The 27,160-nt window shown below is 39.6% G+C and overlaps 1 protein-coding gene and 1 long non-coding RNA gene across 4 annotated transcripts in view; both read right to left on the reverse strand.

The window, feature by feature from the left end:
- Positions 1 to 121: 121 nt before the first annotated feature.
- On the reverse strand, positions 122 to 20,774 carry LOC111269724 (uncharacterized). Its single transcript, XR_002685893.2, has 6 exons — positions 20,530 to 20,774; positions 19,986 to 20,406; positions 19,495 to 19,586; positions 7,727 to 7,838; positions 4,484 to 4,574; positions 122 to 1,719 (listed from the first exon to the last, which is right to left on the reverse strand). It is a non-coding gene; the product is annotated as an uncharacterized LOC111269724 (long non-coding RNA).
- A 4,457-nt stretch (positions 20,775 to 25,231) lies between these two features.
- LOC111269726 (uncharacterized) overlaps positions 25,232 to 27,160 on the reverse strand; it is a 45,188-nt gene continuing 43,259 nt past the window's right edge. For all 3 annotated transcript variants that reach the window (XM_022849538.2, XM_086972214.1, XM_022849539.2), the window contains 2 exons: positions 26,835 to 26,888; positions 25,232 to 26,506 (listed from right to left, as the gene is read on the reverse strand). In XM_022849538.2, coding sequence (XP_022705273.1) covers positions 26,057 to 26,506; positions 26,835 to 26,888 — 504 coding nt within the window. In that variant the 3' untranslated portion in view covers positions 25,232 to 26,056. The remainder of the gene's footprint in view (positions 26,507 to 26,834; positions 26,889 to 27,160) is intronic.

Consider the following 27,160-nt stretch of genomic DNA (forward strand, 5'->3'; position numbering starts at 1 on the left):
AATGCTCGATTAAGTATAAATCCACTAAGAGATTAGAACTAACGATTAAGTTTACTTACCAAACATTCACCACATTGATGATTTATGACAACTACTCCGTTGTAGTTGTTCATATATATATTATGTAGCTTAACAAAGTTACCTTACGTCTTATGTATGCCCATTCTTTTCAATAATTGCGCCGGTTATTCGCTTTACAACATACCACGTAAGGAGCTAATTACGTTAATCGTTTTTTAACACGCTGTTTTTGGTTGATATTTCATAGTTGTAGATAAATGCTTTTATTCTATTTCATTGTCGAACGATACTTTTTACACATATATACACCTGGGGGTGTTGGAAAAACTACGGCAGCAGCTTCTCATAACGAGTTCAGTTGAATTCACGAAGATCCAGTCTTTCGAGAGGTAAGTCGAAGATAGCATATGACTGTTCCGGGATGAGAGCGTACGGTACGAATAGAGTAAAAGAAAGAAAAGATAGAAGTCCCTCACTGATAGTCAGTCAATTAGCCAACTTCCTCTTGAAGCAGCAGCAGCAGAGCTGCCACTAAAAAAGTGGCTTGAATCACTGGCTTAGGGCGGCCGACCCCATCTTAGTTCTTTCGTCTCCCGATTTGATAGAGACAAGTTAGATTTGGAGGGGTACGGCAGAAAAGAAGCAAAATCTGCTCGATGGCGATGTCTCATGGCGTTTCGAGGCCTTTCCGTCGCTCCTTCTCTAAAAGCTTTTTTATAACCTGACGGAGCATTTTATAAGGACGCGCACGCGGAGTCGCTCGTTTTAGGGGTGAACAGCAGCAGCAGCAGCAGCAGTATAGAGGTTGGCTGACGCAGTGGCAGCATTGAGGGACGTAACAGTAGAATGGTTTCAGTAGCCGGCGTTGGTTCGCCTACGGCTACGGGAGAACTGGGAAGTGTCGGAAAAAAGCTTTTTTAAAGAAGGAATAAAGAGGCTGCTTGCACTCGTTTTATCCAGACGTGCAAAGGAGATTTATGTTGTATTCTTTTATTATTTTCACTTACACACTTGATTTAATGTGGATTTCGAAGAGGCAAATCCAAATATTATTTCCACTGAAATATTCCCATCGAATTACGTCTCGTGAGACTGTGACAATAAAGTTTGAAAAAGTCCATAATTAATAAACAACTAATAAAATCAGTAAGCACGAATATCTTCTTTCCGACTAAATAATCAGTAGGGCCTTTGACGATAACCAAGTGCGACGTAAATAACACTAAGCTAAAGGTGCCAAAATGGTTCTGATATATGAACACAGATGTTGTATTTACGTTTAGTAAAAACTCTACAAAAAGACAAAGTTTCCCGAAAGGCGTACAGAAAGAGTAGATGAAAAATTCTGCCGACTTATCCATGTAATAACAATAATCTGTAGTACAAAGTAGAAAAAAAATTTTCGTAGGAATTAAAATAGGCGAACAAGTTAGTCATATTGGAGATCACATGGATCAAGAACGGTTATTTAGTCTTACGATATTAACCGCCAACGTGTTACTTATTTTTTAGTCTGAAAAGGTTACTTAAGCCTAAATGGTTTGTTCATTGCAGAATAACTTTTTGTCCAGCGCTGCTCTAGATGCCGGCCTTACGATAACTTTTGCTGTTGAGTAGGGCCACAGAAGTAGCGGCAGAGCGATTATTCCTTTCGTTGCCATTTTCGATATAACATTAGACGAATAAACCACACCCACCCTGAAAAGTTGAAAGGTGAAACGAAATCGTTAGCTCCGTTTTAAACCTCCGACAATAAACAATGCTTATATAAAAATCCAATCCAATGCCCTTCAGCTGTGAAGAAATATTTCTTAAGTAATAGCTGACATTAATTGAAGCATAATTTCTTAAGATCATTTTTGTCGATATATCGCACCTGATATAAAGTTAATAATATGCAAAAACTGAACTTCGCTTTTAAATCTTTATGGGAAGTGCACCGAAAAAGGGATGTTAACATTTATCTATTTGTTGTCTATGTGTATCTATTTATTCGATATTCGTACTTGAGCCGTTTGAGTCTCGAATCACATTAGGCTGCAAGAACAAACCGTGCTACTGTAGTGATGATTTAATATTCTTATGACGTACAGTGCATTTATTGAAGTATTTGTAATAACTGAATTGCACTCTTAATAGCGGTGCCTCTAAATTAAATTTAATTGTTTGCACAATGTTGCTTCTTCTCGGGCTTTTGTTTCGTACTTGCTCAATTTCTTATGTCTAAAACTTCCTTCATCATATGTAGCAAAGCCATGTTCAGAGAGCTATACTCAATTCGACTACATGTCTTGTCTCACGCAGTTCCCACATCAATATACAATCTATTCCTTTTATGGCCTCTTAGCTCCGTTAAATACTTCTTAATAAAGATGCATATTGATCGTAAAATTCTAGGTAGATGTAAATATACATTTTTTTCATTTGGCTACATAGATATCTGTTGCAATAAAATTCGCACAGCATTTACCGATCTTTAAGAAGTGTTATTCCCAATGGAATCAAACTGTTAGGTCGTTCAGGTTAGACCGTGTGCGCTGAGGCGTATTATTATTATAGATGCAAACGTGGCATTTTGGTAGTACAACTCGTTAAACGTTAAGCAACATACCTTTTTGGACGATATTTTATTTATATAGTAACACCAGTTACAAAAACTTCCCCTAGTATCCATGATTGTTGTAGCGCAAATTCTCAAAGATTTACTAATGGAAAATGTCTAGCTAATGTTAAATAATGCAATACATTACAAAGGCATTTCTCGGACTATAATTAAATGTGAATTATATATGTTTACAAGACCCTACAAAGTATGCGTATATGAGTCAAATGCCCATCGGGGAAGGAGACGGAATAAGGCCGCTCAGTGGGGATAAATCGTCGTGTTCGTATCGTACGTGACTGTAAAAAGCTTGAAAACTAAGTATGTTGTCAGCTATTTTAGCAGGCTTACTAAAATGTGAATGTGCGGTATCAAACGTGCAAAATACTGACGTTAAATGTACTCCATAAAAAAAAAAGTATTTCTGCAATGTATTTTACCTTTGATAACCTTACAAACATTATTCGTACTTAGTTAATGTAGCATACGTAAACTGAGTTTGTAACTTCTCCGCTTAGATTAAGCTTTTGTCTACAAATTGTCTACTAGTTTTTCTAGAGATATAGATGTTTCACCTATTTTTTGCAAATTTACATTTGAATTGATCTTTAGTGTGCCCTGGTCTGGCTGAAGCAGTTCGTAAGAGCTGTCATGACGCAATGCTCATAACATTTATTTAGGTAACCTAACCTAGTTAAATGATAACAATACTTTGCCGTTTATCTCTAGAAGAAACGCATTGATTTGAATAAATGGTTTTGTATAGTCTTATTTTAGTGTAAATATAAACTAATCGAGAACATATACGTCGGAAAAAGCTAAATGAGCTACAAGTATAAACTCTGTCTTTAAAATTAGCGCTCGGATCATCAGAGCTGTAACAATCCCATGGTTTTGCCACAAATGTTATATAACGAAGAGTATGCTCACATGAATTTGAATCAGGTAGAATTGAAAAACGAGCTGGAGTTATGGGTACTACAGTTTTGTAAATGAAATCGTGAGCGGCAACCACTGGTCTGGTTCGTTTTGAATGAGAGATACTGCAGATACGACACCGCGCCTGATATAATACTTGAGGGCTTTGAATCTATATATATATATAAACGACCTCTACCTACATCTAGGGTGGCTCTCGGTAGACTTCAAATTTAGCATCATATTTTTAATATCGATTCATTGACATTCCCAATATTTTTTGCTAAGCCTGAAAGATCTAAGCTGGTGTTATCCGTATGGTAAATATCAGGATCCGCTTTGCTACCATTTAACACTGTTGCTAAAACGCAACTACATGCTGCACTAATATTCTGAACTTATTTAATCGGCGAAAATTGGGGAACTAATTTAGTTAAAACGTGGCCACAGACCTCTTGCACGTAACTGCAATGTCGAGGCAGATACGGGTGTGTCAATACATGGAAGATTTTACTCTTAAGAGGTACTGACACGAGCGAACCTATTAAGTATGTGGGTTGTGGTGACGAAATCTTTAAACCGTATATGCGTCAAATCTAAGCTGAATGTGTTTCTCGAAAGTAATAAAATTGACGCATGATTCAAACAATCAAAGGAGACACACGATTATCAGTTCGATTGGAGCTTCACTGTTCAGAACGATGATTGGTGAGGATATTATTAAAGACTTACCCATCCAGCAATAGGGGTCACTTAAAAAGGAGACGCATTTATTCAATGCAGCTTCAAGTCGGTAAAAAAATCCCTTTATCCCCTGGTTAAGTAAACTCCAGCCATAGGTCTCGATCTGAAGGGACTGTCGCAGTATGTCAGAGAGGCTGCCATTGCGCCAGTCCCAAGAGGAGATATAAGTGAATTGTTCATCGTCTAGGAGAAACTCACCAGTGGACAGCTCATCATCAGTCAGTAGTTGGACATTTTGCGCAACCAGCTTCACCAAAATGTCAGGATGGATAGCTGGTCACAGTTGAAGCTGCGGAAGAAGTACGGAAATTTCCATCAGCGAACTTTCTATAGTTCATTAAAGAGTTATACATTAGAAAGCTTGCGTGTAAATGGCAGTCAAGTAAAACTTCATTTTAAGTCGATGGCAGTATGTATGTTTTTTTCTTGACATAATAGGAATATATAATAAGTGTCAATATCTTGTAACCATTTCCCTTTTTTTTCACTATTTAGCGAGCAGTACCAGACATACAAACCCAAAGACATCGAAGTCAAAATCAAGCAGAACAAGTTATAACATTGAAAACAAGAAGGTTTGAAGGACTACAAAGGACATCTTTGTTTAAGACAAGTTCTAATAAAATGGGAAGTTCACACGAAGAAATGGAATAGTTTTCATTAATTTAAGGAGGGTGGCAGCTCAGTCAACCCAGCCAGAGGATAACAAGCTTTGAGGATCCGATCCAGTCCTCAAACGCACCACTTATAAGATCCACTGTAAAGGAATTTTATTAGAGTTATCCCACACGTTGGTAACGACATCTTACTTAATTTTGAACGAAAATAATCTTTTCTTAGACAACTTCAATCAATATATAATATATCAAAAACATATATTAGCGACGATCCTCGCCGATCTTTTTAAGTAGATCTTCAGTTAAATTTTGCTGTACGCTTATATAATTGTTTACAATATGGGTTTTGCATTTTTCAAAAATACACAATTCTTTCTGTTAAGGGAGTTCTACAAGGATCGAAAAAGATAGTAATTGGATGGTTTATAAACGAAGTGAGGTAAAACATAACAATTAAGCTTGTAGAGTTTTCGGCGGACCACTACTAATGCGCGAGGCCGGGCTTTATCGTTATAAAACATAAGTTCTCTTTCATTGACCACTGCCGAAAATTTTTTGTGTTCATTACTTTCAGCGATTAAGGTATTCACAGTCCTTCACTGAGATAATTCTATTGTTGTTCGCGAAGAGCTTAGAGTAGAGCACTCGCCTGCAATCCCGTCAAATGCATAGACTGAACATTCCGGAATGTCCAACTATTGCTTTTGTTTTGAGTGCACTACCACGCCTTTATAATGACCTGTTCGGTTTAACGCTATTGTAGATTATCATGGTTTCTTCCTTAGCCGGTATCAGCTTTACAAGGAAAAAGCTTCTACATGTGGTGCACCAACTGCTAATCGATCCAATCATGAGAAGTCGAAATGACAACGTTGGCGTAATAGCTGCTTGCTAAATGGATTTGAAGGGTCGATTTGGAGATTCTCCGCAAACTAGCAAAGGTTTATATGAGTGGTCTTGTCGACTGCAGTAAGGATTTCAGCGCCCTCATGGCCAGAAGGTTAACTTTCGCGTGCTTTGTCTTTCATGCTGACGTCGCCACTTCGAAAATGGCCTAACCGCTTCCTAACCGTGCTGTTGGCCACGTTATGCATGAATCTCCTCACGGGTTCAAGTTAGCCCTTTTCAGAAAAAAATTTCAAAACGACCAAATATGCGTTTGATATCTCCATCTTTGGCAATTTGTGCGATTCAACTGAAGGGTGCAATTGAATCAAACATGGCGCCAAAACAAAACCGGAAGACCAGTCAAAACAAAGTTACCAACCCGTTTTCTTCCTCTGTTCAACTTTGTTTGTGGCGCCATAATTTAAACGGATTAAGAATTGTTTGCAGACTTGTGAGACAACCCATTGTTAAGATTAGTTTTTGTTCAACAAACTTTATCAGATGCCTATATGAGGATTGCCTGACTATTTGCGTATCTTTGTTGAACCTACTTGAGGCATCCAAGCTGAACTACGCCTACCAGACTCTGCTACGTCGACAAGAATACATCTATAGTCTATCGAGTTGGACATGAAGTGAGGCGTGAACAGTTCAGGAGCTGAATAAATCGATAGCAGGACAATTCTTGGCGGAAGCCAAATGACAGGTCTGGTCTGATCTGGTCTGCTAGTTTTTTGAGAGATCGGGAGCGGGACAAAACTATTGCAGAGACCCTATGCATAGCTTAGACTTCAACATACATACATAGTTTAGTGTTCAAACTATCCAAAATAGGCTACCCAAAAGCATGATCGACCAATATTATACACCGGTAAATAATATGTTTCACTCATCCGTTATTTGGTAGATAGCCTTTTTCTCAACTCTTGAATATAATTTCAATATATATTCTAATAAGCATTTGTGATATTGTGCAAAAAAGAAATCTCTCCGGGATCCAGCTACAATCTGCTGGCCTCCCAGAGAAATGAGCAAAGACATTGATGTTACAAATTACAGGGTTTATGCGGTATTCCATTATGACCTCTGCCATATTTTGGTGCAAATAAATTCATATATCGATTCCAAAAACGTTCGCCGAGGGGCTTATTGCAGGTGGGTTAGGGTTCTGTAATTTAGGATCTATACTGGCTGCCCTGATTCTTCTATGTTTTAGCCCATTATATGTATTAGTTCATCTTTCGGTGAGGAAAAATTACTATCCATAGAAATGCGATGAGAGGAACAAGAGACTAGTGTAGGTTCTGGTCTTATGATGTACAAGTGTATTTATTGCATTACATCGTACGGTAGAGTTTCTAGTCCAGATGAGAGTAATAGTAGTTTATTTTGGGATCACAAACTGTCAACTTCACTACACTGGTAGGCTTCACAATCTTCTAAATAAAAATTGATCAGTTTTTGACGGACGTCCGATATGCCAATTCAACCAGTATTAACGTTAAAATTAATTAAGCACTAGTAGATATATTGGCGCGAATCTTAGTTCGAAATCGATGCTAATGATGAAATTTTGCTAGTAAAAATATCAACACAAAAATTAGGGTTCCATTTATATCTCAAATCACAGTTGTTAATTTTGGTGAACAAAGTGACTTACTTCTGAAGATACACAGGTTCTTCATCTCCCCCTTTTTTTTCTTGTAGAGGAAAAAGCGACAATAACGGTTATAGCCATAAAAGATTCTATTACGGTTCCTGAAAGTAGATAACTACTTAGCCGCATTCTAGCCTCGTGCAACAGTGAAAAATATATCTTGCATTATATGACGCCTTTTCCACCATACATCATAATTTAATGTAAAGAGTAGTGATTAATTGAAGTTCATAGCTAACTGACACGTTGTTGTATGTACCCCATATAAAACTCATGTACCTGCGGTCAGCCATTTTAGGTTCGACAGGTGGTCCATCGCTGTTCTTCTTTGATTATCGTCATACGCCTACCTGGAATGCTCTTGTGAATTTCCAGGACAGGCCTAGATTGTCTGGAAGCGAGAAGAAGTGATCAGTGAGATTTTTATTTAACCTTTCCTCAGACATGTCCAGTTTGTGCCATTACCGATAATTGCACTGATACGTCGTATAGCATATATATTTGCTACTCATATTTTCTATTGCGGGTGCTAACACGAGGTCCATAATATTTGGGTGTCCGGCAACAAATGGCGATTTTTTTCATAATCTTTTGTTTTCTTCTTATCTTTATTGCGTGGAGAACGAAACTTTATTTCTAGTTTAGGCTCTAGAAACGTTTGTTTAGCGGTTATATAGCTACGTTCAGCTTTCCTCACCCGATTGCATTTACTCAAAAATTGAAAGCTGGAGTTCTTTTGGGAACTATGTTTTGAGGCGCTTGAATGCGAGGTTCTTTATCACCTACCATATTCTTTAAAGCTCGCGTCTTTCCCAGCCACTGGTGAATGAACAGTATGTAAAACAATGAAAGAAGTTTCAAAAGGTAACAGAAATGGAGAGACGAAATAAAAAAAAAATTAATAAAGAGATGAGAAAAGGTCGTCTTAAAGTTACGGTGAATACATGTTGAAAAAAACGCCATTACTGTTTGAAGGATCTAACAGAGGGCGTGGGCAATGGGCCAAAATAAATTAGTAGAACTAATCTAACTCTGACATCTGAGACAGCCGTGTCTAAAAGTTGAAGATGGAATAAAAGTGTGTTTGTCGTTAAAAACCTTAACGGTAGAATCAACTACAATCATTCTTGCAATATACAGGAAAATGTGCTACGAACCAATCAATTTTACCGGCCAGATTCAGAAGCTTTGGTACTGAATGAAGCTTACTTACCTAGAGCAAATGTTTTAGCACTTTCAAAGACTATATATATATGATTGCTATATATGAAGATGGGACAGTAGCCAAATTCGGTTCGAAATCGACTGATTTAAATTTATACTGAAATGTCGCAAATTGCAAAAGACAATGCTCCCACCCCCTGAATATAGCCTATAGGATTGATTGATGTACACTAATTCTTATTGCAAAGAATAGAAATAGTCATTAAATTTGAAATCGACCAAAATTCGCTAAAGCGTTTGGCGCTATTTTTCAAATTTTACTCGTAAGCTTGATCTCTATAAAATGGTCGATAATTTTCTTCGTGACGCGCTGGGTCTTTTCCATATTCTTCACATGTTCTTATGTCGACGAAGCGATTGGGAATTGTAACAAATACTAGAGCGATTTTTTAGCCATCAGATATAGATACGACAGACCTAGAAGTTTTTGGTCGAACTGAAATAACAAACTTATGATTTGCTCATTATAAAGCGACCTTTAAAATAAATCTGTTGTAAACAGATTTATTTTAATTGTTGCTTATTGTTGGATCGAATCTTGAGAGCGGACTATTTTTCCTAAACGTAAGGTCACGTCAGAGTTTCAAATCCAAAACTGGGTTAGCATTGCGCCGACACATGGTAAAGTCTACAAAACCCAAAATAACGTGCGAATTGAGTACGTGGAGAACTTCGCATTGTGACGATATTGACCCAGGATGCAAACAACCGATTCATCGAGTCTCCAAGGCGAACTATTGAAGATACAGAATAATAAAAGGATGCAGTCTTCGTAGAGATAGAAATTAGCAAGCTCACTGGTGAATATCCTCCTCCAGAAAAAGTAATTTAATTTAAAGTTCTCCTACGAAACTATCATACCTTACTTGATAGAGTTACAAGGAGAATCGGACTCCAGTGTTCATTGCGACTATGAGCCCTCACCATCGCAAGTTGCATACTGAAATTTTTCAAGTACGGGATTCGTATTGCGCTAACACCACCTATTTTAAAAGCATCTCAACGATTATGTAAGTGTCCTCACGCAATCAAAAAAAAAAACACTGGCGTCAGCTAAAATTTGGCAGTCGATGGTCGGCATACTGTCGCTAGCAAAACGAATCTGTGAAATCAGCATGCACGCATACGATGAGCATGCCATTGGAGAGCGGATCTGCAGCCCTAACGTGGTCCTTATTATTGCGGAAAAATGACGGCACACTTTTCACGTGCATTATGCCGCAGTGTGAAAGCCTTTGGTTTAAGGATTTTTACTTTAGCCAAATCTGATACGGGGCGAACTACTCACAGGGTGAGGTAGGATCGGTCTTTTAGTAGCTATAATTAAAGTAAACGTTATCATTAGCTTTTAGATAGAAAATGGTATGGGTTAGTATATGGGTGCATGTTTCGTAACATAGGATCTTTGATTATGAATGACTTGGTACATCAGTGATTTTACATCATCGTCGTTTTGAGATCGAAAGTGTTGTACTACAGAAGTAAATTTACACAAATTGTGTAGGATTTATGCGTCATTCCCGGGACTTTTAAGTAGCGATTCTACTATGTATATATATATATATATATATATATATACGCCTGTGTGTGTGTACGCTAGGGGGGGCTAGGGGAATTTCATTCGAAGAGCTACCGTACACTTGGGTGATTCCACAGCAGATTGTAATCCACGAACTAATGCCCAACTTTGCTTTCCCTATTTCAGCTGCGCCGAGAGAGGTTTCTCTGATCCAAAGCAGTCGCTTCTATTCAAGCAAACATTAGCATATTCAAGAGTGAGCAAAGCAGTCGTCGCATTTGAGATGAATAGGGACGGCCAGGGATGGAAGGAATGGATTTTTTGTAGACATAATTGCGGACGGACTCATGCGCAGGCGGCAAAGAATGCATTAAATATCATCGCCGGCAGCGGCTACCACTCCAGCTACTATTACTTCACTTCGTTTAAATAATACAGCGTTTTATTGTGCAGACGTTAATAGGGCTATGTGAAGTAAGTTAGCAGAACCAATTTTTATTATCCAGTTCTCAAGATAGGTCAATAACAAACGATTTCGTTTGGAAATGAGGCTTCATTGAGACAAAGTTGCACCTGAACTTGGATTATCACTTCGCCTAAACTGCATTATATTAAAATTCGGCAAATACCGTATGTAGGTCTTTTTAAACAATGGTTATTTTTCAAGGAAATGTAAAAGCTTGTGAAACATATAAGCGACCGACATGTGCTACGTGTGTGTATATATACCTAAATATTTCGGTCGCTGTTACTGAGGTGGAGACAAGAAGGAGACTCGCATACATCACGTTTGTGCCTATAGTAATGCGACGTTACTATGGCTGGCAGTAACGAGATGAGAGCGAGCCCTCGAAGCTGTGGAACTTGTCAATTCAAGGATGAACGAAACAGTCCGTTAAGCTGCTAGACTAAGGATCTTTGAGTATGAAAGGAATCGTTACCAAAAGTACAATTTCTTGACTGGATGGTTGAAATGCGTGCGCATGTGCATTAGCAAACGTAGTCCCTGTAGCTGAGAGTATGTTCAAGTTAGTTTAGCAGGTGTTGCAAAGTTAGGATGATGATTCAACAATATTCGAGATAATCGCATGGTCTCGTTACAGCAACACCTGGACGATTGTCAACCGGGATTTATCTTATACCTAGAGAATTGGCAGGAACTAGTCAGAACTTGGATGAGTCTAGGCCGTATATTGGGGCACATATGTGGGTAGCGCGGCCAAGTGTTGCGGGTTTTGCCAATAGCCCGAGGCGTTTACGTCGCTGTCGTCCCTTAACGACGAGACTTTGCTCGAATAAATAAGTGCGTCACCACTACGTGTTAATATGCGTATATACATTTATTTCCAACTTTAAACTGTGCTTTTTTTAATAGAGCGTGGTCGGGGTACTTTACCTGATTTTGACTGCTTAATTCGGAGTTCTTTATCTGTCTCCTAGTAGCTGTACGTTTACTTTAGGGCAATGTTCTACGGATCCGATTGCATTCACCTACTGATATGAACATCTGCGCCTATTGTTGAAAATCGATTTCGCGTCCGGAGTCAAAACTGAACGCAGGAATGGATTACCGCTATATGAGAGAAAAGATGCAAGTGAGCCTATTGCTATTATTGACACTCGCTCAGTTATACGCCGCTCCTTCGTACATATTTTTCTTATAATATTTTACCAAGCTGAACAAATATAATAGCTATACCTGTACAAATACTGAACCAATTCGCTTGGAGACGGGTCCACCTCCACTATAGCCTACAACTCGCTACCCTTCCTATCCGTAGGTGCTCTTCTACGAACGTGTTCGTTGAGTTCAGAATGTCCTTTCGGCATCTTTCGAACCAGCGGCTCACAAAGTTACTTACGATAGAATTTTGGTCAAGTACAAGGTTTATACGATAAGCTGTCTCGGCCCCTGTAGCTACTACTAGCTGAAACGCATATTCGGCAGAGCGAATGGTTTCAAAAATCCATTGTGAATACTACCGTCGGCTTACGTGCGAACCTACTCGACACTGTTAGCGAACGAAGGACGACGCTATCTTCTCGCCTGGGCCCCCTCTGGCGGGCGGTGAAGCTAGACTCTTCCTTTGTCTACGACGATCGACCTAATCTATTCGCTGGACTTCCACACTCCAATCTTTTTTCTTGAAATGTTTGCACCATTCAGATACTGTCCCTTTTCTCCGGAGCGTCCTAACCTTTGAAGAATCTTACTATTGAAATATATAGATATATGGTTTAATTGATAGCTCTTTGTGGAGATGAGTTATTCAGTACCATTTAGTGACTGGCTTCTGTTGACATGTTCCTTCGAAATTTAGTAGACACTGAACGGACCCGCACGTCTTGCCCGCACCTGTATTATATTGATCGTCTTAACAAATCTGACCGATTTTTCGTGGTCTATTTCGTTGCAATCACCCTATTCGGCCAAACCCGTTATCCTTCTGTAGCCTGTTGTAATACGTTCGTCAAGAAATTCAACCAATTCAGGTTTATGTCCTTCCGGTATAGTTATATAACGTAATTAGCGAGTTTTTTTTTTTAGTATCGGCTGATTGACCCTGTTTCTGCAACGCACGTAACTAAGGGGTCCAGTAGGCTTCCACCAGATTTTGAATAGATGCTGCGATGGATAAAGCCGAGTAATCTATAGATTTTGTTCCTGCGACGTTGCCAAGGCTTCTGCCAGAATGAATAATTAATTATTAATTGACCCTGCTCTTACGTCACCAAAGGTTAAGGATTGTTTATATTTTTTTAAAAACGAATTTTTAAGCACATTCTTTTTAATGAAGACTTATACAATATGGGTATATATTTGATATAATTTATATGCTTTGCTTAGCGTAACGGTTCTCAGGACATCATCAACATACAATGGTTTTTGTCTTTTTTTTTTATAATGAGTAATTGAACATACTAAACGAAATAAGACTATAGTAGCCCATAATGATTTTCGGTTGATACACTGATTATGTTTCTAGGACGTCGGCAAGGCCTAGTTTTTAGTTGCTAATAACGATTATATATGCCTATAATTTTATTTTTTCGCATTTTTCCCTAAAAATTAATTAGGAAAAAAATTCACGCTTGCATTTGTCGCTTTAACTGTCCGGTCGAAACTTGCCCAAAAAACACTCAAGACATATATTTACGCCATTGTTACGCAAGCAAACCAATAGAATTTTCACTCAAACATATCGATTTTAGGTGTAGTTATATGTATTGCATTAGCTTGTGATGATTTATTGATTGGTGCCAACAAAAATCTTCCTTGCGCAGAACATTAGTTAGATAACTATTTTTCAAGCTGTATTTTCCATCTGAAAACAGAGATTTGGGTATAGGGTACATTGAATTTGATTCTGCTCGGAGAAATCTTTCGATCGGTATTAAGAACGATCCTTCTTACGTAGACCTCCATGTACACTTTTGCTACCATTTTGTCAGTAAGAGAAGATTTTTCGCTGAAACTCAGCAAATGATAGTCAATTTCGTACAACCTTCTCATAGACACATATAAGAGAATCCCGTAAGAAATCCCGAAATTTCTTCCGAGAAGAAAGCATTGATCTCGGCGGCTCCATCTTATGCACAGCTCTAAATTCAAATAGTATTTGAATAGACAGATATGGGAAATGAGCAGCTTACGAGCATATTGTACATGGGGCATCTCTATCGTTGTAAGCTTTCGGCCTCCTTTAACATGTGCATATACATTTAAATTCGATACCCTTAAAGGTGTGATTTAATTTTAAGAAGATGTCGGCTTATACCGTACGGCGTCGTTACTCAAAGCCACTATTGAGGAGAGAATGACTTTTCGAAACCTCGACAACCTATTAGGCTAGTTCGCCTAATAAGTAAGTGGTTCGACTAAGAAGGGGCGGCACCTAATTTTAACAAAAATACTACAGATAGAGGCATGACAACATATGTAAAGGGGCAATATTTAGGGAAAGTATTTTGTACTCCTAAATCTTGACGGAGATTGTGTAAATGGAGTAGGTGTCCAAATTAACTCGCCTCCTTGTACCAAATGTATTTAGAATCGCCAGAACACTCTAAAGCGAGGAAAAATATATTTTAAGTATTAAAAAAAAAAAAAAAATCCATATTTTGTGCATGTAAGTTATGCCAACAGCGACAATGACAAAAATGCATAATTCGCTGCCGATGCTTGCAAGCGGTGCACGCTTCCGTTTGGAACAATTCATATTTCGATAAACATAGTAAACGTCACCAATTTTCTAGCATTTTCGAATTTATTTCTCACAAGTTTATTTACGGAACGTTTAACGATGCAGTAAACAGCGAGCGTTCAGAGTTTCTCCGAAATTGAAGCTCTACTAGTTCTACCAATGTCGAGCTATTCAATTTTCGAGACCAAAATGAAGTTCCTGTTGCAGATTAGAAGCAGCACAACAGTTATTATACAACTACGGTTTTAGTAAACGAATAGAAGATATGTACAATTGTTTCACACTACTCTGCCAATAGTATTGCAGCATCATGTTTGACTAGTGATAGATATATATATATATATATATATAGTGATAGAATTAGATAAAAAAAATTCGATCCTATACACATGCATAGGAGCTACGATGAAAGCCCCTTTCGCTGCAAAACTGCGCCTCTCATAAGAGACTTTGTGTTATATTCTGTCTTTTTTGCTGTGAGCAGAGAGACGGAGGGCTGACTCGAGGGATTAAAAATTGCGTTGCTCTGTATGTATGAACTGGCTTAAGGGTTTGCTTAGGAAAGACCATTCGGACTTTGTGCGCGCACAAGTGTCGACGACAGTCAAGATCATTTAATTCCACGTCGCGGTTTGAACATCCAGAGAGAACGGGGAGGTATCCAAGGATGCGACGGTGTCCCATGCTCCCCGTGGTGCCTCTTACACAGATCTGTTCATATAGTTCCTCTGCGTTAGGTCACCAACGATGGGTAGCCACAATTACCAATTCACCGACACCTCATCCACTACTGCTCCTTCCTTGGCAATTGTCTGATCTCTTGATTCACTATTAAAACATCCAAAATGAAGGAGCCGTTCTTTTCAGCTACAGATCCACAGTGAGCACCCCAAGCTTCTTGCCAAGGAGATCGTATATTTTTCACTGGTGCCAGCGTGCTCCATTACCTCCTGCACTGTTTTTTGGCTTCGACTACGGAACGAGTGACCATTACGCGTCTTTGCGAGTAGGTAACAAAATCAACTTCATCAGGAGGTTACATACGAAACTAGGTTGGAACTAGGCCGCAGCCCAACCCACAGGCTCTAGCGGATTAAGAAGTTTTTAACCTTAGACGTCACGCATGTGGAATTTGCTCAAGCATAAAGAAGACCACAATACATTTAGTCAAACTTATATAATTGGTTTTAGAAATTATGCATTTTTAGAATGTTCTTCAAACAGTGAACGACGACATATAAAGACTTACTTCGATATACCGTCCTGCGGTATCAGTGTTCTTTTTAAGGTGCGTTAAGGGCATGTCTAACCATGCAAATTTTGAACAACTGAAATTTTCTCAAGATACGATTAAGTGTGGCAGCATACGGCACTTAGAAGTGCAATAAATATCATGGAATTGACAATTGCGTGACGAGGAGGGATCCTTATATAAGTTTTCGCGCTCTCTCAAAATAATTAGCTTCTTTTCCTCATTGAAAGTTTTAAATAAGTTTTAATTACCTGTGTTGCCTTCAGTGGAAATCAACGTGATCTGTCAAAACTTCTGTGATACTGTTTAAATTGTCAGTAACTGAAGCGGTTTAGACTAAGGCGTCAACATAATTTAACGATTCAATTACTACTGAAACTGAGATTCTTTATAGGAGATAAGAAGACCTCTTCCCATTCGTTTAGAGGACGCGATACGTAGTTAGTTTACCGTAAATGTCTCAGAGGGTTGTCCGGAGAAAAAATGAATACGTGGTCTAACGAAGCCCTATCTCCATCAAGCTACGTTGCCTCGATTATGTATGCTTACCAATTTATGATACTCATTAGCCTTGATATGCCGCTTCTGATGGACCTGATGATGAAGGTACTACTGCTACAAATTAGCTGCAATAGGCAATATCTGCTCTATATCTGTATGTACATGCTCATCTTCATGTACGTTCGAACTTTCGTGCATGTATTGATGTGTGATTCTTGTTAATTAGTTCCCATCAATGCACTAACCACACATACACGTACCAAGCTATGTGTATGGAAAGAAGTAAATGTCTGCACATATTCACCGGGCACCTCTTATGTGATGACGAGTGGTCGCCTTATTAGTATAGCACACACTCTTCTTCGTAGTGTGAGTCATTTGATGATCAGTGGGAGGGATGGATAAGTGGCTGATCTAACGACGTATGGCAGACAATTCATCTCGGGCACCGGCATCTTCGTATCTTACGGTTCCACCGTTGTCTTGTTGTCTGCCTGGTGGCAAAACCGGACGGCGCAGTGGAAATGCATTCGTCCTGAATATCCTGATCCGGTCTTTATTCTTCGCACATCGATGCAGCAGCTGTTTTCTAAGAAGATGACTCTTCAGAGTGCGCGATCACTATTACATTCTTGCCCACACAACCTTATGGCCGTTGCACTGCAGGCTATATAAAATAAGGCATCTATGCAAACACATTGGCTAAAAGACAAGTGGGACATCTACCTCGCCCAGTAAACAAACCGTTTATCTATGATAGCCTCATAATTGCGCGCACAAGGTAGCACAGAACATTGAGAAAACGAAAACTTTGTAGATGAAGGGTTGACGCTTAGCCGATATTCTTGAAATAAAGCATGCATAAATTGTACGTTTGTTCAATTGAGGCAGTGATTAATGCGACAAAAGGTGTATTGTGAAATAGTTTTTTTTTTGCTAGTAACTTTCGATGGAGCGACCTTCCCTTAGTTCCTTTTTGAGCCAGACTATGCTCGTCTGTATTTGTCGCCAATTGTCTTATGAGTCCTATCAAGCAGAGGTTAAGGCCATTCTATTTGTTTCCCATTGGCTTGTTCATATCGTGTCGTGCTTACGGATACCTCAAATATTCCTAGTTATTCCTAGTCACTGGCGAACAAGCTGTGGATAATGCTGTAATTTTCACAAAAAAAAAAAAAAAAAACAGGGACGTTTATTGCAACACTGCGTAAACGTGTACAAATGTGGACGTACGTTACCTGCCGAGTGTTTGCGGCTTCCAGTTTCGTTACCCAAACATACTTTAAAACGTCAAGTTACGCATTGCGCCTCTATTTGGAGAAAGAATGGAGGTTTCGGTGAAGTTTTTTTTTACATGTGCTAGAAACGTCTGTCCTAACGGTTATGTTCGATATAACCCCATTGACCGCGATTACAGTTTTGATTCGGGTTTTAGGCTCATAGACTCATTTCAAATGTTCCCGTTGCAATCCAGCAAACACATTCTTGATAGTAACGAGTGAGCGGGTCTTCGCGCGAAGTGAGCGCGAAATTTCTGTACCCTCGTTCAGTAACTTTCCATGCATAGTAATCCAACGGGTTTATATCTCGGCTGATTGGCGGCCAGTGTGCTTATTTGAAAACAGGCTTATATTTTCAAATGCCCAACCTAGCATTAATTGGCTTGTATGAGCCACTATATTATCTTGTATTTCAAACAGCTAAATTATCCACGAAACACGGATTTATAGAATATGCAAATACACCTTTTTTTTTTTTTTGGTGATACGCGAATCCTTTATTCGACACCACAATCAGAACGTAGAGTTTAGCCGAAAATTTGCGCTGAGTTGTAGTGGGCACATTATTTAGGCCGTGAGCAAACCAGCGACCCATTTTTACGCTCACAGTCTGTTGTTAGAAAAAAATCACAGGCAAGGTCCTGCTTTATTCTTGAGTGAATTGACTGAGCAGCAAAACACATGAACCAAATGTTTAATATTTTTTTTCCTTAGAGAGACTTTTCTATCATATAACGTTTACCTGAGGTCTTTGTAAACGATCCACGCCATAGCACGCTCACTCGCATTGCGAAACAATAAAAGGATCGTTAGAAATACGGTTTTGACGACAACGATTAACTTTCGAGTCCGCATTTCTGTTATTTTGAACTGAAACCTACTTCTGTTTCTTCTATGGCCGCAAACTCATTCGCAACGTGGTATATCATCGACAAGGGTTCCTCCAGCGCGTAGAGATAATACATTAGCTGGTCCCTATTCAAAGATCGATAATGAAGCATTGAAACGGAGACGAGTTTGTTATCTCGTTATGGAAGGAATAGGCTCCCGTCGGATACTAGAAGTAGCGAATTAACGCATTACTGTCAACGACAAATAGAGATAGATATCTGTCCGAATTTAAATGCTATATATATATATATATATATATATATATATATATTATATTTACTGTTATCAAGTAGGAAAATCACACTATTAATATTAACACTCATAAATGTTAGTTTTGTGCTGCTTTAATTTAGTTAACTATTATACATGCATTACCCTCTGTTGGAGCACAAACTCGCTGACCTAACTTCTGCATTGCCACTGGTAGCCGCATGATCTATAATAGATGTTGGTATAAGATAAACGACAGGTAGCGTATCTTCGGCAAGATAGAAAATGCAGTTTGTTGTAAGGCGACGTGTCGTCACATTGTTATGCATATGGAATCACGCGGTGCCCTAAGATAGGATACGACGTGTTCAGGAAGAACCACAAATGCTATCTACACATCATCATAGCAGTAATAGAGTGGTTCACATGAGAGTAACAAAATCTAACACATGTCAAAGAAGAAGCGGGGGAAAGGCTGGCTAGTTTTAATAGTAGAGCACAACAATAAATTTTACCTTCACCCCTTCCGCCGGCCATTGATCATTAGCCTGCGAGACAAAAAAGAAATACGCATAGGCACGATTAGATAGTAGCTTATGCAGCATGCCACAATACTAATATATAGTAGTGGGCGATGTTGCCTAGGACAGTTTGTTCCGTTGATGTCTCCAGTCCGTCGTTATTCATTTTAACTAGCTGTATCGGCACGCCCTAAGGAAAAGAGGAAACAAGGACAAATGCTGCCTGCTTCTCATACTATATAATAATAGTACTTCTAATACTGCCAATGAACAGGACGAACAAACTTAGCTCGACCAGCAGTTCATCGTTGCACGCCGCAGTACATAGCCACCCCCTCTATTTGCACTAGTCAGCCTGCTACTTCTAATTCTACTATACTTTTCATGGTCCTTTACATCGTATCTGCTGACGAGGACAGAATCACACTCAATCAAATGATCTACCTGTTCGGCGTTGGACGATGGAGCCCGACGGCGGAGCCAGTTGTTCCCGTGTGATGCCAGTGCGTGATAAATAGACCTCGGAGTTCCAGCTTCTTTGGGTGAGAACCGAGAGGTGACGATGGGGTAGGCGAGAAGAATAGTTATCTTATCAGTGGCGGCAATGAGTCGAGATAGTAGTTTCTACCTAACTGTGTATGCTTGTACCACTTTGGTAGGTGAGGGTCACGTGCGTATACCCGTTGCATTTTCTCGTAGGCGCACACGCACACGCACACGCACATATATATATATATATATACAAGTACATACAGACAGACAAAATCTACAGATGTAGTATCCGAATCAGCGAAGATGCAGACCTTTGTACAGAGTTTCGCCCTATGCGCGTCGATGTGTGTCTGTATCGATAGTTATGTATAGCCGCATGCATGCCTTTGCTGCTTCTATGGTAAGTGCAGGCCACAGACTCGCTCACTCAGTCACTTACTTACCCAACTAAAGTCCTACAGCAGCAGCAGCAGCAGCAGCAGCAGGCCGTTGCCTCAATATTCTTCGTGATAGTCAAAATGTTGTTGTAACGAGAAGGCTGGACGACGCTGAAGATGGGCAAAGGAAGAGAATCGCGCGCCCGTCCTCGGTTCAACTCGCTACCGCCGCCGTCGATGAAATGGTGGGCTGGGCGTTACGAGGGAGATTACGACAGCGCAAATGGGACTGAATGGCGGAAAGGAGCTCACGTGTGCCACGAAGGACGAAGGAGTATCAAGAAACAAGAAACGAACCCCTCCTCTTTGAATTCTCGTAGCCGATGAGGGTGTTGACAAAAGGCATTCGTTGGCTACATGTCTGCCCTCTGACTATGATCGTCTCCTTGGCTTCCCACTGATTTGTTTGTCCTTTACTTGGTAACGGCTGAAAATTGTGTATTCACGTTGTATCGGTTCAAATTGCATACATGCTACATGAGACATGTGTGATGTTATAGAATGACTGCAGCGGCACTCAAATTAGTCGGCAAAATAGGCGGAAGCTTACCTGATGGCATTCGATTATCCGGCTAAGTTTGAATGTATATTCGGACACTGACGGTTTGGTCCCAAACCATCGGCTAACGATTAAGGCTTTCATACCGTTACTGCGTCCGAGCTAGCAGCTGTTTACAATTTATAAATTTGATAGTAAGGATACATCAAATATCGAACTTTTTCGCAGAATACAATGTATGCTAAGTAATAACATCGTCACCAAAAACAACATCTACACATTTTCGTTAATAACTAGCTACCTCATAGCAGTCCTGTTTATAATTTTGGCTTGTTTAAACTATTTAATTGCTAAGCGGCCCGTCTCCGCTTCTGTATGTTTAGGATGGGAGCCTTGTCGCTTACGTCAACTACGTGTCTCCTTGCTTCGAGCATTTGCTCGTCAATTATATAGTGGATTGGCTGAACAACAGCTGCGAAGGCTGAATGGTTTTCGTAGCTGTGACAAACAAAATGACGCTCGACTGGTGACAATTTCCCGAAGCAGCAGCAGCAGCATCAGCTCATTCTCAGGAGGATTAGTCTTATCTCAGCGCAGTGATCTCTCGTGGCGCGCGAAATTCTAGTATGTTCAGTTTGGTCGGTGGCAGCAGCGACAAGGATCCAATGTGGTGCGAGTGCGTGGTACCGCCGCCATCAGACTATAGAAGGGAACAGCAGTTAGAGCTAAGACATTCATTCGATACGGCAGTGCGAGCCCTAACAAACGATCCGTACTATAAACGACAACGGCAACGCGATATATAGGGCTTCCGCAGTTACAGTAGCTGCACATTAGCAGAGCGAGCTCCGTCAAATTCATGAAGGCTATACGCAAAGTCGAGCCGTTGCGGCAGGGTGTGCTTTATGCGACGGTGCGTTGAGGGAGAAGTGACACGCAATAGCCTCCTCCTTACCGCCTTCATGAGAGCGAGGCGTCACACATGAAATAGGAGTGCGCGTGTAAAATTGATATTGTGTAGCAAAAGCGTGACTAAAAATATTATGGACCGTGAATTTGAATACTTGTTGTATACTGATTGGGCCGACAACAAGCAGACGTCAATAATTTACAAAATATATGTTATTGCGCATTTAGTTTACGTAAAGATGGAAGAATCTAGCATATCCGACTAAAAAAACTTGTGTGCCTTCATTAAATCAAGGCAATGCTCCAGACTGCTCAAATGCAATTAATGCAAGGCAATGCTCAAAAATATATGTTAATACCTTCGAGTATTGCTTAGTCAATTCCTATTTTTGAACAACCTAAACCGAACTCTAGATTTACATGTGTTTGACCGTAGCGTTAACTTCGAGAGAAATTTCGTCAACGATGGAGCCTTTCAAAACATACAAGATTAATATGAAAGTTATTCAACAATTTCTTTCTGTAATTCTTAATATTGTCACATATAGCTAAAAATAGTATGCAGACATCAGCGAATAAATCTGACTCTATTGTGTTTGTTTTAACTTTTCGGCAGTTCGTGCATAGTCCAGTTTACAGAATCTTTTAAACCAATACACTCTACCCCTCTGAAGGATTTATTCATTTTCTTTAGTAGTTACGGCTTCTCTATGCACATAACGTACAGCTAGAACGATCGTAGGGAGTTATACCGTTGGCTGAGGACATCTGTTAAACACCTACGAAAATATGGTTGTACCAGCAGCAGTCATGTCCTGCGTCTCGTGTACTCCTTACCCATTGCGTTGTCGTTGCCGATATCATAGCAAGCTCTGTTGCCGCGGTGGTATCAACCAGCGGCTTCGCTATCGAGCTTGATATGTCTCTCATCTACTCCGTCTTTAACAAATAGCCTCTTATCAGATCTACTAGTCACGTGACTCGTAGTGGGAACGGGTCGTTCCCCTGATAACCCTCCCCCCTCTCGTAACGCCGGCTCTATTTTTTGGGTTGACTAGGTCCTGTTGTTCACTGCCTTTGGTTCCCTGTTCGGTTGCTAACGCACCCAGTCTCTTCTCTCACTTCAGCCCTCAATCCCGCCGGGTATTAGCAGGTATTACATATCCTTACAACGATATGCGACCAGTGTGCACCATGCTCTAGAATAGAGAACGCTCTGCTCTTTCTATCAGCTTCTCCAAACAAAGCCTTTATTGTCCCGAAACCTCTACAAATGTAATTTCCCGAATTTCAAATTTACGCGCGTCAAAACTATCAGTGGGGCAAAGACTAGGCACTGCTCTTTAGTCGAAAACAGAGCCATTCTTTTTTCGGTTACTCTGAAGGAAGAGAGACATGTATACCTCCTGGTAAAAATAATGCTTACGAATATGGTTTATGTAGTTATATGCGAAATAGATTATTATTAGCTTAGCCTCTTCGCGCAAAATAGAAGCTGTGGAATCGCGCGCTTGGCGCCAAGTTTGAACACCGGCTGGTTTTGGAAAGCTATTAGCCCTTTTTTCACCTACCACTACTAAAACTGAGATATGTGGGACTTCGACAGAGAAGGAAATCTTCGTTCTATGTCGTAAGATAGTCCCGACTCGCTTTTTGAGAGAAACAGGGAAAGGGGAAAAGGGGAAAGAGAGAAACAGCCAAGAAGCCCAACGGAGATAACGAATGAGTGCGATCGCGACAACGTTCTCAGAGAGAGGTCTATTGGGTAACTTCAGTGCCCTCTATCGCGTATGTATTAGTAGGTGATGATAGTTGACGGATTATTTTTTAAAGAAATAGCCCATATTACTCAAATATAGCGTAGCGTGATTCATAATTAGAGATGCGCAATATAGAAGCACGTTACCTGAATTCGTGATAGTATACTGTGAATGTTTACATCGATTCGTTTTAGAAAGCGTTTTAGTAAACGTGGGGCTTGAGATATGTTCTAGGCATCGTCTGTTACAATAATCCCTGCTAATCCTATTTATTCTGTATCTATTTCTTTTGGGATTGCAAAGTATATATTAAAAATGCAATATGACATTAGTTTTGAAGTGTTAGAAAAGCTTGTGAAATGCTTTCTTTTGTAACAGCAGTGTAACAGTCGATGCAAACTCAGGTTATTTACTTATGATCCCGTGTTTGAACCCACAAAAACTTAGGTTTTCGAGGGCTTCTTCGAGCGCAACAGAACCAGGATGACTTTAAACCCACTGTGCAGCTTATTGCGGCTTCGGCTGAAAACGAATGAAGCGTCAGCGTTCATACTTGTCGAGTTGAGTTGTCAATTTCGAGATATGTATTCATGTACCAACTTTCGGAGCATTCTCTAAACGCTTTATATTTAGTACAGCTAAATTTTTGTTTACGTACATATAAGAATGCTTATAATTATTAAGGAAGCGACAAAACTCTTTAGCCAGTGGTTCAGTGAGATGATAAAAGTGATAGGCTTAGCTGGTAATAGCTATTTTCATTATTTGACGTATATGGCGAAATGACATTTACGTGTTGTACTGTCCATTTTTCTTCAATGCCTTGGGTAAGCTATTACTAATAAAATGCCACGTTTTTACGTATACTGTCCGCGGGACATAACTTATTACTAACGTCAATGATAAATGCAAGTTAATTTCAACAACCGTAAGTGAAATCACACGTCTCATATTATCGTGTTCTGTAGTTCCCTTACGTTAAACTAAAAAAATTTATTCATTAGATTTTAATTATCCTTCAAAAAAAGACACTTGTCGCCAACAGGCGTCTCGCATAGTTATAGAGGCTACCTGAATCTATCTTAAGAAGACAATGCTATATAATGACTTTACGAAGCAGCTTGTACTTAGACAATATCCCATTAATATTATATGCCATTGTCTCAGTTAGCTGTCTCATGCCAGTCAGCGGAGTCGGCAGAGCAGTGGCTTGCGACGACTATTCCTGAGGCGCCTCAATGCGTACTCAAACATGCTTTTTCTCATTTATTATAAAATCCATCCTTTTGTTTCTGTTTCCACGCGATTTCTTCATCTTAATTGAACGCAATCACTAAAGAAACGCAGTCTTGTATTATAGATGAATTGATAGGGCTATTCTTCAGTGCGGGGATAGCGTGTTTGCTAATATACAGGATTTGCCCGACCGAGTTCTACAAGTTACGTACAGCGGAAACGTACCATTTCTACTTACTAAATGAAATTTTTGTTAACTCGCTCAAAGGTTCAGAATACGAGAACTTGTACCTATGAAGATCAAGTGACGGGTTTAAGTCAATGGGACGAAATTTTGTGGTCTTTGGCTTCTGATAAATGAATGTGTGAAGGTACGATAAGAAAACTTATCAGCTATTCAGTTTTGTTGCCTCTCAAAGTAGACGGCATTGTCCGTAACATGCGTTTTTTCACAGAGGTCTGCAAGCCTTTTACTGTGCGGTTTTTTATGAATTTATTTTCGAAATCCGTAAGTACTGCTACCTGATTCGTCGTTGAAACCACTCAATTGATTAGTTAAATCATAAATAGTAATAGTAGTTGGTAGTAAATCCGATCACGTATACGCTTTATAAGTCCGTGTTCTCTTTATTTATATCTTTTTAGTACTATCACGCGTTAGTGATAGTTGTTTTAGCATGTATGAATGAGCACTCTCCTGTCGAATGTTTTTAGGATCCTGGAGCTCGCTCACTTCTACGCTCATATGGCTCCTTAGTTGACCAGATGCACCAAAAGTAAAAAAACGCTTTATTATTGTTAAATATACATTTATTTACACTTGAAAGCACAACACGTCTATACAGATACATGTATTCTGTGTCTGTTCCTTTCGAAATGCAGGTTTGTCGTTGTTTGATACACACATTTGGCTTTAACCATTTGGAAATTATCATTCGAAGTCTACGAAGCCTTGCTCCATCTATACACACGTACATATTTACACTGAGATCAAACATCGCCCTCGACAAATCCATCGTCACTTCATTTACCTGATTAACTTAAAAGTAAAGCAAAAGCTGAATAAATGCCCGCTATAAGTAGGCAGCTATTTTGTCCTGCTGGAACAAAGTCAACCTTTTGTCCATGCGCAGTTTTCTTGCATTAAGTAAAAACATGTGTTTTAGTAAAAACTCACTCTGTATACTAATGTATATAGATAAAATGATGTAATAATAAACTAAACACGATTTGTTGTTCGCATTTGTTATCATATGATGCTAGATCACCATATTTGAAATATATTATGGAAGGGCACTCCTTAAGTACATACGCGACCAGTGGCCGGAAGACTCTACAATAACATCTCTGTGCACAAACACCTCGTATCTAATTTTTTTTTTGTTACTTTTTATGTTACTAATGCAAAACAAAGCTCTGTTTAATTACTAACATTCTCATTCATAAATTAAGCACAGAGTAGTTCTCACTAGTGGTGACGCCTTTACGAAACGTAGCTTCTGTCACACTGCATAAAGTAACCGATGAAGTCCTGTCAGAACTATTTAAACAATGTTTTTTTTTTTTCTGCACGAATCACTCTCTGATTTCAGTTTGAAACAGCTTTAATTCGAGACGGTTCCAGAAAACTCCGGAACTCAGTGGTTCCTCAGTCGAACCTCTTCGAGTGGCTGTTACCTGGGCGGCTGTTCACGAAGAATATCTTCAATAGAGAATGATGTTGTGGTGGCCCTACCTTCTTCCCACGCTGACTGCGGCGAGGGCGTGGGCACAGAGGCGGTGACTGTTCGGAAACTTTCAATTTGGAAACGCAGTTGAAGCGATGCCAGGTCAATGCCGAGCTGTTCAAGGTTGTTTCGAAGGCCATCAGGTAACTTTTCCAATCCTCTGCAGGTGTCTTCAAGATAGATTTGCCTAAGAACGTTAACGATGCCCTCCCCGAGTGCAGCTAAATTAGCATTTGGTTTCGTTTGTGCCCCCTGTAGTCGTTTCAGTTGACGATCTAACTGTTTTCGCAGCTTCTTCTCTTTTTTGTCTCGTTCACGACGTTCGATTTCTTCTGGTGGAATAGGCTCTCCAGAACACGTCTGTGGGTGCGCGTTATGGGCAGGCCGGCCAGGACCCTACCAAAAGATGTTTCAGTTGTAAGTTGTGATATACATTTGTGCATGAAAAGTACATTAAATAGTGAGTATAGAATAATGTAAACTATTTCGACTGAAATAATCTGACAATTATGTAATGACAGTCTTAAAAAACAGAAATTTCAGCATTAGAACCTAGTATAGTAGCGCATTGAATCAAGAATTAGTCTTTTAGGAGTTTCTTTCAATTTGTACAATATATCTACAGTGTTTCCATTGAAAATACACAAGTACCCCATTAGCAATTTCGATGTGACAGAGTAGTCGATTCCCGGGATAGTGAAGAAGATTACTTCGTTATAGTTACCTTCTTGGTGTTCTCCTTTCGTCGCCATTTTGCCCGACGATTTTGAAACCATACCTGGAATAACCAAATTCAAGCACAGAGCTCTATGACTATTTTTATTAATTTCACAGGTTTAGCATCGAATGCTTCATCGTCCAGAAGCTATATTTCACTTTTTAGTTATAGTATGTTATTGAGGGAAAAAAAGAAGGACCTTCGGAAACCGTATTTTAGGACAGCGTACAACGGTCCTATTGCACATACTACCTTTCTCCTGACATACGTTGAAAAAGCTTCCATTGTTCAACCTGTGGCTAAGTTTGACAAACTAAGCTGAAGAGGTCTGC

The sequence above is a fragment of the Varroa jacobsoni genome, unplaced genomic scaffold (genome assembly GCF_002532875.2).
Source record: "Varroa jacobsoni isolate VJ856 unplaced genomic scaffold, vjacob_1.0 scaffold_1408, whole genome shotgun sequence".
NCBI lineage: Eukaryota > Metazoa > Arthropoda > Arachnida > Mesostigmata > Varroidae > Varroa > Varroa jacobsoni.